Source organism: Sceloporus occidentalis, unplaced genomic scaffold (assembly GCF_023333645.1).
Source record: "Sceloporus occidentalis isolate IW3139 unplaced genomic scaffold, rSceOcc1.0.p SCAF_1, whole genome shotgun sequence".
Classification (NCBI taxonomy): Eukaryota; Metazoa; Chordata; class Lepidosauria; order Squamata; family Phrynosomatidae; genus Sceloporus; species Sceloporus occidentalis.
In genome coordinates, this window is record NW_028316981.1 from 187,035,059 (window position 1) to 187,049,200 (window position 14,142).

The 14,142-nt window shown below is 42.6% G+C and overlaps 1 protein-coding gene across 3 annotated transcripts in view; it reads right to left on the reverse strand.

Annotated features, from left to right (window-relative positions):
* The window catches only part of LOC149323084 (microtubule-associated serine/threonine-protein kinase 1-like), a 124,702-nt gene that overhangs the window by 46,112 nt on the left and 64,448 nt on the right, over positions 1–14,142 (reverse strand). For all 3 annotated transcript variants that reach the window (XM_089487078.1, XM_089487070.1, XM_089487083.1), the window contains 7 exons: positions 13,415–13,503; positions 12,222–12,297; positions 6,986–7,064; positions 5,079–5,239; positions 2,484–2,559; positions 1,134–1,343; positions 695–796 (listed from right to left, as the gene is read on the reverse strand). In XM_089487078.1, the coding sequence (XP_089343204.1) occupies positions 695–796; positions 1,134–1,343; positions 2,484–2,559; positions 5,079–5,239; positions 6,986–7,064; positions 12,222–12,297; positions 13,415–13,503 (793 nt within the window). The remainder of the gene's footprint in view (positions 1–694; positions 797–1,133; positions 1,344–2,483; positions 2,560–5,078; positions 5,240–6,985; positions 7,065–12,221; positions 12,298–13,414; positions 13,504–14,142) is intronic.

Genomic DNA, 14,142 nt, shown 5'->3' on the forward strand with positions numbered 1-14,142 from the left:
TTGTGAGCATTCAAAATACAATGTTTTATATCTATAAAAATTCCTACTAACTAAAAATTACTGTTACTGTTATGTTTACTGCTTGACACATGGATACATGAGTGTTGTGGACTCCACCAAGCTATTGTTTCCTGTTGTAATATCCAGAGCCATAGTTCCCAACTCACATTCCCTACCACTTTCTTACTGTTTCAAATGTATACCCACAGTGTGGCTCCTTGCTATTCTATTTGTATGACTTGCTTTGCACAGCTTGCTGAAGTATGCGACCTACAACATGCTGGGGTCCTCTGTATGTTTTGAACTATACCAACTCTCATAAACCCTAGCCAATACGGTCAATTGTCAGGGATTATGGGGAGTTGTAGGCCAAAATATCTAGAGGGTACCAGTTTGCCTACCACTGAAAAAGAAGAGGGGAATGGAGAATAACAGATGAGTAATCTCTCCCTTTCCACCTCCTACAGTAACACTGCCGCTGTCCTGTCCATCAATTAATATGTTGATGGACTACCATTTGCAGGATAATTTTACAGAAACATTAAAAAGTGTTTATGGCATGTTTGTTGTGATTCTGTGAAAAAACATCTAGAAGCAACAGGGTCAAACACTTCTGAGTCAATCTGTCAATTCTTACACTTATACACATTCACACATGCACACACCCACACTCAACCATCCCCCAGGGCCTCACCAGGCATTCCAGTAGGCGTGCTGGACGCGAGATGATAATAAGCAGCTTCTTTACTAGTTGAGTCACAAAAGTCACCTCCTCACTCTCTGAACGTTCGTAGGCCTACAAGCAAAATGAAGAGGTGGCTCATGAGAGAAGGAGTTAGTCTGAGATCCCCTCCACTGGAAAACCCCCGTAGCCCCAAGAAACACCCACCCCTTTCCATGGTCTCATTAATATCTTACTATCATACACTCAGCCTCCCATGGCTCACTTGTCTATTGTGGATGCTTCCTTCTCAACTGTTCATCACCTAGTCTCACCCAGCCCCCTTCCAAGCTAACTTAGGTTCTGCACACGGTTTGAACACTAGTGCCTCTATCTTTCTCCATTTGCTCCCCCACTTTCAGCTTTGTCTCTACACCTCTTCTAAACTCCATCTATTGACTGAGGTGCTCACATCTTTTAGCAGCTTCTCCATGTTTTCCTGCAACTCATAGAAGTAGACAGTGGTGATGAGACCTTCTTGGGACTTGGTTAAACAGTCTCGGGCCAACTCAATGACCTGGTGGTGGATGAAACTCAGTGCCCCATCAGCCAAAGGTAATACACTGTCTGGTTCATAGCTTTTAATGAAATCTTTCAGCTTCTCTTCCATTTGCGCCGTTGCCTGTGGGGGTAAGAAGCAGAGGGTTTTTCATTAGAGAAAATAAACGCAGATTAGGTCCTAACTCATGCTCCTTTCCTATGCCTGCAAAACAATTTACTGCATTCTCTGTCAGTTAAGTTCTGGGTCATGAGGATCCTTCCTTTGTCATCTTCCTATTTAAGCAAATTGTTTGGGAAATCACACCTGACCATAGTAAGACATGAATATCTGTTTGTCTATCCATCTGTTTACTCTTTCACCCCTTCTCTATATATGCATTTTGCACATCCCACTCTCCAAGGCTTTCCTTCCTTCCTTCCTTCCTTCCTTCCTTCCTTCCTTCCTTCCTTCAGTACTACAAGGAATAAAATCTTTCTGTTCTCCATCATATCTACTTATAGAACATGGAACAATGGATGCAAGCTACAGGAAAAGAGATTTCACCTCAACATTAGGAGGAACTTCCTGACAGTAAGGACTGTTTGACAATGGAACACTTTTCCATGGAGTGTAGTGGAGTCTCCTTCATTGGAGGTCTTTAAACAGAGGCTGGATGGCCATCTGTCAGGGGTGTTTTGATTATGAGTTCCTGCATGGCAAAGGGGGGGGTTGGACTGGATGGCCCTTGTGGTCTCTTCCAACTCTATGATTGTGTGATATAAATAACAAGAGCACATCCTATTTTTGTATCAAAGAATTTATTCAGTTCAGACTCTGGGTCCAGTTTTGATTCTCTGACCGATACTTTCACTCATTTTGTTCATCATGTTTGCATAGAATATTAAAATAGTCATGAGAACGAGTGAGACAATGCAAAGTTGTGAGATACTACTTGGGCAAGAGAATTCCAATTTCAAAGCAGGCTTCCTCATGTTGGCACTTTCCAACATGCTGGACTTCCACCATCCCAATGGCTATCGATCATGCTATGTAGTCCTACGCATCTGGGAGACACCAATTTGGGGCTGATTGTTTTAAATTGTGTTAGTGTAAAATGCTTCTCTCTCTCTCTTGCCAACAATGGTGGTTGAGCGAAACAGATCCATTTGCCTCTAGTAGTGTGCTTAGCTGTTTTTCAGGCATCTAAATAAAGTGGCTCCCAGAGGATCATCTTTGATACAAGTGAAATTTTTAGGCTCCATCTCCTCTTTCAGTCCTTACCTTGGGGAATCGTTCCTTGTAAACATGGTTCATCATTACTATCTCATTGTCATAGGAAGAGGGAGACCGGCCTGGGCTGCAAAAGAAAAGGAACAAATCAGCTGCTTGATGAACTCTTCTGTACGATTTGCATCATCCTAAATTCTATTTGGAGATTCCACACTATCATTATGGCTATTTAATGTCTTTTATTGTATCATTTTAAGAGACATTTTTAATTTTATAACTTTGTTTGTTTTTAGATTACCTTTCCAGAAGGCATCAATTTTACATTGTACAGGCAAACATGACTGTGGGGAAAGTCAAGGACAGACTGTGAGCAGCAGGCTGGGATAATAGAAAGCCTTCTTGTAGTTGAGGAACAGGGTGGAAACAAGTATTTTCATATTGCTTCCTATATGATTACCTGCACCTTTAATCTATGTTAAACTCTGAGGACAAAACACTCACTAGCCTCATTATGGAAGATTAGCCATAAACGATTAAAGATGCATAAGGGAGCCTTATGATGACATGGGTAATTCTGGAAAATGTACATTAACAACTAGCCCTTTGTTTCAAAAGAGGGAAGACACTAATGGAAACTTTGGAGAACTTTCTCTCAGTTCCACCACTGTCACAGGCCCATCTTCTGAGGACAAGGAAGAAGACCTTGTCAGTGGCTGCTTCCAGACAGTGCAAGATGCTGCCTTGGAGAGTAGTGGAATCTCCTTCTTCGGAGGTTTTTAAACAGAGGCTGGATGGCCATCTATCAGGAATGCTTTGATTGTTCTTCCTGCATGGCAGAAGTGGGCTGGACTAGATCAGGGTAACCAAATGTCATAACTGCAAAGGAGGTCAAGGCACCGCAAAATGTAGGGCATTCAAGCAAAATTTAGGACAGTACCAAATAAAAGCTAAAAACACTCATATAAATATAAATTCATGCTTCTCAGTCATGCTCAAAATAGAGGACAGTTTGCAATTCCTCCTGGGCAGACATGTCCTGAAAAAGGAGGACATCTGGTCACCCTGGACTGGATGGTCATTTCCTAATTTTCCTCCTACATGTTTTTTGCATTTTGGGCAGCTAAATTTTGAAAAAGGCAGGTGAGGTCTTTTTGTTTTCTGTTCTTCTTGTTAGATGGCTCTTATAACTCTATGATTCTGACTCTCTTCCAAAGAAGGCCAGGATGCCCCACTCTCTTCTTCCCCTGGTAGGAAAAGACCTTTTTATTTAAACAGGCTGGTTGTGGGGAGTTCTTCTTATGGTGTGTGTGCTGTATTCTTATTTTTATGGATTTGTTTTAAATGATTTTATATTTTTTAAAATTAAAGTTAATTAATATGATTGCTTGTTTAATTGTATTTAACTTTTTTATCATCAGTTTTTAAAACTCGAACTTGTTTTAACTCTGTTGTAAATTGCGTTGGGTCCCAATTTGGGTGAAAGCAGGATAATTAACTAATTCTAAATCTGGTCTCTTTAACATTTTTCTTTGGAATCATATTTATGCTGAGAACATATCTAAGAGAAATTAGTAGCATTATCCTGTTCATAGCTTGGGTCTTGCACTGGGAAAACAGTGGGATTCAAATGAATGAATACTGACTCAGAAATAAACCCCAAAGGGACTTACACCAAGTTAAATGTGTACAGCTCTGGTAGGCAACACTTCAAAGATGAAACCAGGGAAGCATGTGGCCAAGCAACATCAAATTATGATCAAGATGGCAAAATTATTAATGAGGAGGAACACACAGCCTAGGAGATGCTGCAATAGTTTGTTTTTGTCTGAACTTACTTGGAAGGGAAAATTATGCCCCCTCCTCTCCTCTCCTTGCTACTGAGCTAATGGAGTGCAAACTATTTTTGCACATTTCATTTACAGTAGTTTGCAGCAAGAGAAGTGAGATAAGGAAAGTGAGAGGAAGAAGGCATTGTAATAGCAGCTGAAAAAGTGGGACAACAGAGGATTAACAGGAACTGCCCCTAGCAAATCAGAACAATTGGAGAGTATGAAAATGAGGTGGATGATTGTCAATTTTCTGCTGCAGGACTGAAAGCTTCACAGACCGCCAAAAATCCACAGTGGGTTGCCACTCTTGGGGTCTTCTAGAGGAGGCAATCACCCTTTTTTGAGGGAGTCTGGAGAATTTGAGACCTGCAAAAACAAATTTAGGCGAAAGCATGTGGCCCCACAGCCCCACTCCAGAAGGCCAACTGTATGATTAGGAAATAGCCTCTGAACTCAAAAAAGCATACTTTCTATGTTCTGATCATTTCTTTATGAAACACCATACCTAAATGCCTTGCTGAATCAGTCCAGAGTTATTCTAATCTAGCATTCAATTGTTGTATGGATAGTTTACAAGCACAGATCATTGCACTATCAAGTTTTCAAAGTTATTTCTCGGTTTTATGGTAGCTTAGGAGCCACCCATGCATCCAAACCCTGCCTACAGAAAGCATGAGACTGGGTGAAACCATCATGGGTCATCAATAACTTCACTGATGGCATCTCATTTATATTATCAAGGCTGAATTCATGAACCATATACATATGACAAAAGGGTATTGTTCTTTAGGGGTTCCCTTGGCTGCTCCACCCTTACCTGAGGCTCCGGGACCGGGGCCGGACTGCGGGGGACCGCCGCCCCCCATCATCATCAGTGATGCTCTCAGTGCTGCCAAAATGCTTGGAAAGGAAATGCAGCTCATCCACAGTGGGCTGATAAGGCAGCTGGTGCAGGCGCTCTTGAGAGGAGCAAGATGACTGTAAGAAAGAGAAAAGGTAGAATGGGCCCCAGGGCCCTTAGCAGATGCTGAGATACAGCAGACTAAGGAGTGGAACACAGCCACCATCTATTCACACACATCTTCCCCAATCTCATATAGATGGACATCCAACTCTGGGATATGACCTACCTACCTACCTACCTGTGTATGTGATGCATGGCCTTCCAAAACATACACCCATATATCACATAAAGCAAAGCATACTAAAACTGCAAATGAAATATGATGGTTTGTGAAAGACAACTACCCTACACCCATATGGCTGAATCAAGATTCTTGGTCCATCCAGTTGAGTTCTGTCTGCAGTGACTGGCAGCAGCTCACCATGTCAGACATGAGGGACTGATGGATCTTTTGCCACAAGAGCAGTGAATTCACTCTCGGTTTTAAGGCCATCCCCTCCATAGCTGCTCTGAGTTTTACTTTCATCATGAACAGGTTCCAGGCAGGCTGACCAGATGTCCTCTTTTTCCAGGACATGTTCAACATTGCAACCTTCTCTCCAGGAAGAATGTCGAAAATCCTCCATTTTCAGCATGAGTAAGAACCATCAATTTATATCTATGGGTCCGAACAGACAGGCCAAAATAAAGCTGCTCCAAGGTCACTTTGGAGGTATGCTGTTTAAATGACACACACATCTTAAGAGGCCAGAAGCTGTGCCAAAGCATGGCTTTGGTGCAGTTTCCAGCCTCTTATGACACTTGCATCATTTAAACAGCATACCTCCAAAGTGACCTGAAGCAGCTTTATTTTGGCCTTTCTGATCAGGCCCTATATTAGTATGTTGAGCTTTTATTTTGCTATGCCCTACATTTTTCTTGAATTCCCTACATTCTACAGTGCCTTGTCCTCCTTTGCGGTTTGGACGTCTGGTCACCCTGGTTCCAGCTCCTGTACAACATGGAGCAGTTGTGAGAGGAAAAGTCATAAAACTGATAGTAGTTTTGCCGCTTCAGCAGCAACAGATCCATGAGGATTTCACACTGGAGTCTTTTCCCAGCTTTGCTTGGAAACAAGAGCAACCTGGTATCTTCTGCCAGGACTTTCACATTATGTGAAACTAAGATGTCTCCATGTCATTGAATAAAATGAATCCCATACATAGCTCTCAGTTTCCTACAGGAGTACATAGGACACTATGTATTTGGTCCATTTCAGCTAGTTCTATCTCTCTATGTCAGGGGTAGGCAACCTGCGGCCCGCGGGCCGGATGCGGCCCGGCGAGGCCTTGGGACCGGCCCCAGACTGGTACTGTCACCAATTGCCGCCGGGGCCTTTGGCCTCTTGCGCGCAGGGGCAAGGGGGGCAATTGTCTATAGACACCTCAGAAACATGCATTTATATTAACATTTTAAAAAAAATCAGCAATTTTTTTGCGTGTCCTCCACTTTTTTTAAAAAAAGTGTCCACCATTTGAAAATGTTGTCCTACATTTGTCCCGGTTTATTTATTTATTTAATTTTTTTAAAAAAATTAATTATTTATTTTTTGGCTTCAGCCCCCCAGTTGTCTGAGGGACAGCAACCCGGCCCCCGGCTCAAAAAGGTTGCCTACCCCTGCTCTATGTAATTCATAGTTGCAGTGGCATGGCTGCTTTTGACTCTCTCTCAGACCAGATGAGACCATCCTTTGAACCAATATTCAATAAACAGCTCCCATAAAATCCAATCAATATTTGCCTCTCCATTCCAAGGCTTCCTTCAGGGCATCACGTTCTTACCGATACAGTGGAGCTGGGAGTGTTGGTTCCATATCCAGATGAGGGCAGAGAAGCCAGAGACCAACGCCGTCCATCTGCCCTGAAATTATAGAAAGGAATATAAAAGGGTCAAGGATTTAGAAAGGAAAGGCAGAATCAGTTCCAACAAAACAAACAACCACAACCACAGATGATGACGACGATGATTTCTTGTCTTATTGTCTGGTCCATCTAGTAACAGAGCATGAGGAAATAACTACTGATTTAGACTTTCAGTGAGTGAAGGTGTATGCAAGATCTATCACTTTGAATGCCAAACTGAACCGATGCTGCCACACTGCAGAACTAATGCAGTTTGACACCACTTTAACTGTCATGACTCCTTCCTATGGAATCCTGAGACTTGTAGCTTGTAGTCGCACCAGTGTTCTCAGACAGAGAAGGCTGAACGTCTCACAAAACTACAAATCCGAGAACCCCACAACACTGAGCCATCGCAGTTAAAGCAATGTCTAACAGTATCAAATCTGCTGTGCAGATGCAGCCTAGTTCTCCTAACACATTATTTCCTCAGACATCTTAGCCCATTTAGGAGTCTCCTATGAACAAAAAATCTCAGCTAAGATGAAGGCTAGCTCTAACACTAGCTAGAATGAGGTGATGGCCTCAGGTGTCAGATACCAGAAGGGCAGGAAGGATTTTGAGGATAGAGTTGTTTGGACTACACAGTCAGCCCTGATCTTCCGCAGTTGGCCCAATGTTCTCAAGTGTGGTGGTAGACACTCTCTTGCCACCAATGTCAAAATATTTTCTGTGCATGGGGTGTGTGTGTGTGTAGGATGGGCTTTTAGAGATGCATTCAATAGCTTTCATTTCATTTCATGGAAGCAGTAGAAACTTTTCTTAGGATACCTAGTGTTTAATGCAACAAGAAAAAAGGGTTTAGAACTGTAAAGCTCCACTTAAGCAATGGAATTTGTACAGGCATCCCTGGACCTTTTCACACTATGAAACAAACCATAGTGTTATGATTCCATATTAACTGGCATGGCAGCATCCTATGGAACCCTGGGATATGTAGTTTGATCAGAGGCACCAGAGTAGTGAAAAGTAGTGAAAATCCCCACAATGTCAGCTCAAAAATATGCTTTTGGTACTTCTTTACCGTTTGGCTAAATGTAGTAAAGTGTAGTATGTGTGCTTTTGGTGAACATATGATTATGACCACTTTATCACAAACACAGATCAGGAACAAGGGACTGGCCATGAACACAATGATAGTTTGGACTAGCTATTTCACAGACAGCTATAAACACACTGACAAGTGTTGCTAGGTGTTTCAATCAATCCTCTGGATTCAGTGACAATTGATTTGTCTTGTCTTGAATAATTCATTAATTCTTTATGTTCTAAGTGTTGGCCCACTACAATTTAGCCAGGCTGGGTGTCTGGAGCCATCCCAGAAAAGACACAGATCACCAACACACACTGAAGCAAGCCATCCTTTTGCTGAAGCCAAACAGATTTGAGTTTGTTGGAAATTGCCCAGGAACTAGAATTTCTTGCCCATTTCTTGAATCATTTTACACAGAGAGCTGGGACATAACACTACATTATACAGCCTAGTCATCTCAAGGACCACTGTGGCTTTTTCCTGGTGCATCAAACAGGCAAACCACCCAAAAGGAGATGCTTTTGATGAGTTGCTACCAACACCTCGGAGACGTTCATTTTGAAACCATTTTGAATTTGCAAATACTTCCAGTGAGTAGGGAATGGCTGCTTCACAAGCCTGCCGGTCTCCACAGACCAGACATACTCAATCCTGTTAGTTCAACTTTATTATTTTATTACTTATTTACCGGTATTTGTTTAATTTATAACCTGCCTTTCTCCCAATAAGCAATCTCAGGCAGCTTACAATTTCGATTAAATTGTCATAGCTTGAAGCTAGGCAAGGAAATTTAGACTGTGGTATTGTGGCGGCTGAAACAGTGTCTCCCAGGAGCTGTAGGATGTTTTGGATCTCCTCCAAGGGTGGGGAGAGATGGAAAGAAGTCTACCCTCAGCCAGACCCAACTGTGAAAGTCTCCTCTTTGGGGCTGTAGAAAGGTCTGCAATTGGTGGTTTTCCAGTTAGAGAGCACAGAAAGGAGGTTTGAAGGGGACATTTCAACAGAGCGAAGACATTTTTAGAAAATAATACCCTATATACTCAACTATAAGTCGAGAAATTTATGCCCCAAAATGGACTCCAAAATCAGGGATCGACTTATGGCAGGGTCAATAGGTTATTACTGCTGATAAAGTTAATTTTAAAAGTGCCCACCTTCCTTTGTAAGTAAATAGCTCCCCATTTGAGTCCCAGTGCCGGCAGCCTCTCTTCTCTCCGCGAGTGTGTGTGTGTGTGTGAGAGAGATCCTTCAACCCTCCCTCGCAGCTGGAGCTAACAAGCAGTTACTGAGGGAAGGGAAAGGGATGCAGAGAGAGGGAGCATGCCCAAGCTTGGACCCCATTTTGCAAGCCTTGGGTCTGGAAATGCTGGGGTTAAAGGCAAGTGTCCTCCTTTTCCCCCCGCAAGCCTTGAGTCTGGAAATGCTGATGCAAAGAAGTGTGTGTGTGTGTGTGTGTGTGTGTGTGTGTGTGTGTGTGTATACACCCAGACTTGTTTCCCCATGCTGGTACTGTGACCCTTGAGAGAGGTTCAAAGAGGGAGATGTAGAGAGGGAAGTGGTGCTTTGTTTCCCCCTTTAGATCTTTTGTAACATGCCCTCGACTTATCCATGGGTCATATCAACATCCATGATTTTGGCCTCAAAAACTGCCCTCGACTTATACATGAGGTCGACTTATACATGAGTATATACGGTACTTATGTGTCCAAATGGACACTTAGTCCTGGCTTTTGGACACTCAGTGGAGACAAATGGTCATGTACAATTTAATCAAAAGTCAGTGTGGGGTAATGGTTCAAGTACTGAACTATGACTCTGGAAACCAGGGTTTGAATCCCTGCTTCGTCATGAAAACCCATGATGTTGGGCAAGTCACACTCTCTGAGCTTCAGAGGAAGGCAATGGCAAACCCCTGCTGAACAAATCCTGCCAAGAAAAGCCTGTGATAGGTTTGCTTTAGGGTCACCATAAATTACTTGAAGGCACCACAACAATAATTTTATCAATGAACCATGTGATTCCCACCCCTCTTTTAATGCCTTCCATATGTTATTGCAAGCTAAAAACAAAAACACCCCCACAAAACACCCAAACACCCCAAATGTATATCTTTTAGCATTCCAGATCAGTTGTGTCCCTCAACAGACCCATGGACACACACACACTTTTGGCTCGCCTTACCATGCTGTCTGATGAAGAATTCTGGAAAAAACTGAAAGGCTCCACAATATTTTGAAAACTCAAAGGTTGCCTAAGGTATTTCCCCACTATAGATTTCTACCCCCACCTCTTTTAGGCAACATGGCTACATCCTCCAGAGCAAAACTGCAGATTAATGTGGTGTAGAATTAATGGAATTAGTAGAATTAGTAATTAGTGTAGAAAAAAGTAAAGTACAAAGCAGAGAGAACCATGAGCAAAGTTACTGTTACAGTACCCTTCTTTCATAACATGAAACAGGTAGCTTAACCATTCAAAGATATGCCCAGTGTGGTTTTATTCCATTCCACGTAAGAATGTCCTGTACTTAACTGTACACACTATAAGAGAAGGATTTTTCAAGCTTTTTGGCATAAGGTAATTTCTAATCACACTCCCTGTTACAAAACTGTTCAAGCCTTTTGGTACCAGCGCAGAAACTCAAGGGACAAGGAGATGTAAACAGCTCAGTGTGGATTCACTCAGTACTTTGTTGCTGGCAAGATGGAACTTCACAGCCTGTTCTCTTGCTTTCGTGAGGTGGAGGTGGGAGGGAGAAGTGGTATGTGCACAACTATAAAAAGAGCAGAGAGCAGATGGGAAGTGGGGAGCAGCAGCTGTAGATTCTTCTACTGCTTTAAATGTTCTTCTGTGTTGCATTCTTGCAGCATGGCCAGGTGGATTAAACAACAGAATGATCCCCATAGCCCTACAGTTCTCTTCTCGCAAACCTACAAACAAATAGCATCTTCTTGAGGTCAGATGGTGGGACTGAGAGAACAGGAGGGGAACAAAGGGTAATTAAGTAATATAAGAGTATGAGATCTGGATGTGAGTGGGTTATCTTTCTTCTTTGTGTGCAATGAAACTGTTTTCAACCCTAAGTGGGTTCCCTTTCACCCAGTAGGCTCCTGGTCTTTGTCTGGTGACTGTGCACCTGGAGACAGACATAGGAAAAGAGTGAAGTCATGGAATTGCTCTTTCCAATGGATAGGCCTGTGTCCTGTACACTCTTTAAAAAGCCTGAGCTGTGCCCGTCCCACCTATCCCTACAGCCTTAAAAAAATTGCAGCTCCCTCATCAGGTGGTTGTGGTGGTGAGAAACAAATATCCAGGACTGCTTGCTGTGCCATAAGTGGCAAATCTGAGTTGCACCCTAGGCAGGTGAGGGCCCATTCACCTGGGAACTAGAAACAGTGTTGCAGTCATGGAAATGTTAACTTCTCTGATGGACAGAGAGAAAAGTATGGGGGAAAGCCCTCACTACAGACTGGTGTAATATCATAATGTCATGAACCAACATTGCAACAGAATTCTGGATCTAACCTTTCTGGCACTCAAGACATAACATGTTGGGGACCCATGGTCTGTTTAAAGAAAACACAAGTCTGAACTTGAGAAAATCGTGCAAGGTATGAGGATAAGAGCTAATGATGTCTTGTGGTTTTGAGTTGTTTGGTGTGATGGTTTCATTTACTAGCTGCCTGTGGTCCAGGTGTGTGTGTATGTGCAAGAGTGCTCTACATCCTGCTGGAGGAATACACAACACCCCCATCTTCAACCTGAATTAAAGCCTACTGGTGGTTTTATTGTTTCAATTCTGCAAATAGATAAGTGTATGTAAGAGCAATTTTCTTCTCTTTTTTTTCTTTCTTTTTCTCCTCCTCCTTCTTTTGCAAGTTATTGCTTAATAAATATTCCATGCTCAAGGGTGAGGATGCAAGTAGATTCTTCCTGATTCCAAATTGTCAGTCACTCTCTATACCCCATTGGGAGATCTGGAATGTATAGCCTTTGTCGATTGCCTCCTTACTAAGCCACTGAAAGAGTCAAAATGAGCAGGAGTGTGTCCATTAAAATCCATTTTACACTGACTGCTCTTACCTGCGAGAAGAAGCGAAGGAAAAGTGGGCTGGTGTATTTGGGGAGAAGTTCCGAGGGCTGTCTAGGGGGCTGCTACCTGTGGACATGGCAGAGGGAGAAAAAGAACACACAAGACACATTGCTTCACAAGGCTGCTCACAGATCATGACCAAATGATACCTTTAACCCTGCCTCAAGGAGCCAGGATCTCCTTCTGGTAAGTGAACTTACTCAATAGAAAAATGTTGTTGCAGCAACTCTGACATGCCAAAAGGGTGAGAGGAGATATGGAATAGTGTATTAAGCAAGAAAACAGAAGTTGGATGGAGGCAAAGAAATAAGTTGTGGATGAGTAGGTCATGAAACAGGTGAAAAAGGAGAGTCCAGCCAAGCAAACAGATGGATAGAGAAGAATGGATTGGCCATCCAGTATGAAATGGCCAGCATGATAACTGATCAAAGGAAACAATGAGGAGATAGGCAGATGGACAGAAAATGGAATGGAAAGAAGGATGACTGTGAAGATGATTCAACATTCACAATGTTAAATATATAAGGAGAGAATAAGAGACATATGGATGCACAGAGAGATGAAACAAAAAACAATCAGTGAGAAAATTATAGCTTAGATGGAGAGGCAGACAGGAAGATGGAAGAACCCTACAAGGCCAAAATTGGGTGCAAATCAGCCCAACAGTACTATTTGGGAGTTAATTTATGCTTGATGCTAAACTCACAGTATGAATCCATCAGGATGGATATTGGGTGGATAGGCTGATGTGTATGATTTCTCTTTGGATTTGTGTGGATATCTTGCTGCACTTGTAGGTAAACAGATATACACACAAAGCTACCAGTCATGGAAAACAGCCCAACATGTTCAAACACTCTTGGCCAGTTGACACAATGTGGAAGAACCCCATATTTCCAAAGAACAGAAAAATAGGTTAAACGAAGTCCTGGGTAGGATCCAAGGACATTTTATGCGTCCTGGTCATGGACAGTAATTGCTAGGATCCAGAATGGTCTTTCTCAAAGTCAGTCAAGTAGGCAACTTGTTTGACGAATGGACCACTGCCTTGATAGAGGCAAAAAGACAGAGTAAGGGCAAGGTGACTGGTTGTTTCTGTGGACCACATGCAGTGTTGGATGTTGGATTCAATCAAGGTGGCATTCTTGAAAGAATGATGGGACAGGTCAAGGGATTAACTCACCAATATGACCTGGGAGTGGAGAGTGAGGCCGGGGCAGCGTCGGCGATGTACTTGTCAGGATCAGGCTCTTTCTGTTACTGGTTCGGCAGCTGTACAAAGGGTAGGAAAGAAGGAGAGGAAAATAAGGCAGAACTAAAGCAGGGAGTACAAGAATAAAATATGTCAGATTAGGCTCCAGCTTGTGCCTCTGTGTGGTTGTCCTTGAAAGACTGCCATTCAGAAGTTTGGGTAAGCAGTTCTTTTTCCATGGCTGACTGTCCCAAACTGTAACATGTTTTCAACTCTTGAAGTCTCAACTTAATCATGTAAGCCCCCTTTATAAAATATAAAACTGTGCTCCACTCAGAGCCTGGAAAAGTTACTTCTTTGGACCACAGCTTCCAGAATCTGCCAGCCAGCATGGTCAGAGGCCATACTATCTGAGGGAATATGGGAACTGCAGACCAAGCTTTACAACTTCTACTGACTCATACAATTGGTTTATCTAACTCACTAGTGCTTATCATGGGTGGAAGGTGTCAAGCAGGTGTCTTTCCCTGTCCTGTCATCTGAACAGAGATGCTGAGGCCAGAATTAGAAATCTTTGTCATTTAAATCATGTGCTGTATATAACTGAGCCAGGGGTCACTGTGGAATTAAGATGTCCAACTAGGGCAACAGTATCATAGATGGGAGCTTTTTAAAGATTGAAGATTTTTAAGGGTGAACCAAAAGAAATATACAGTGGG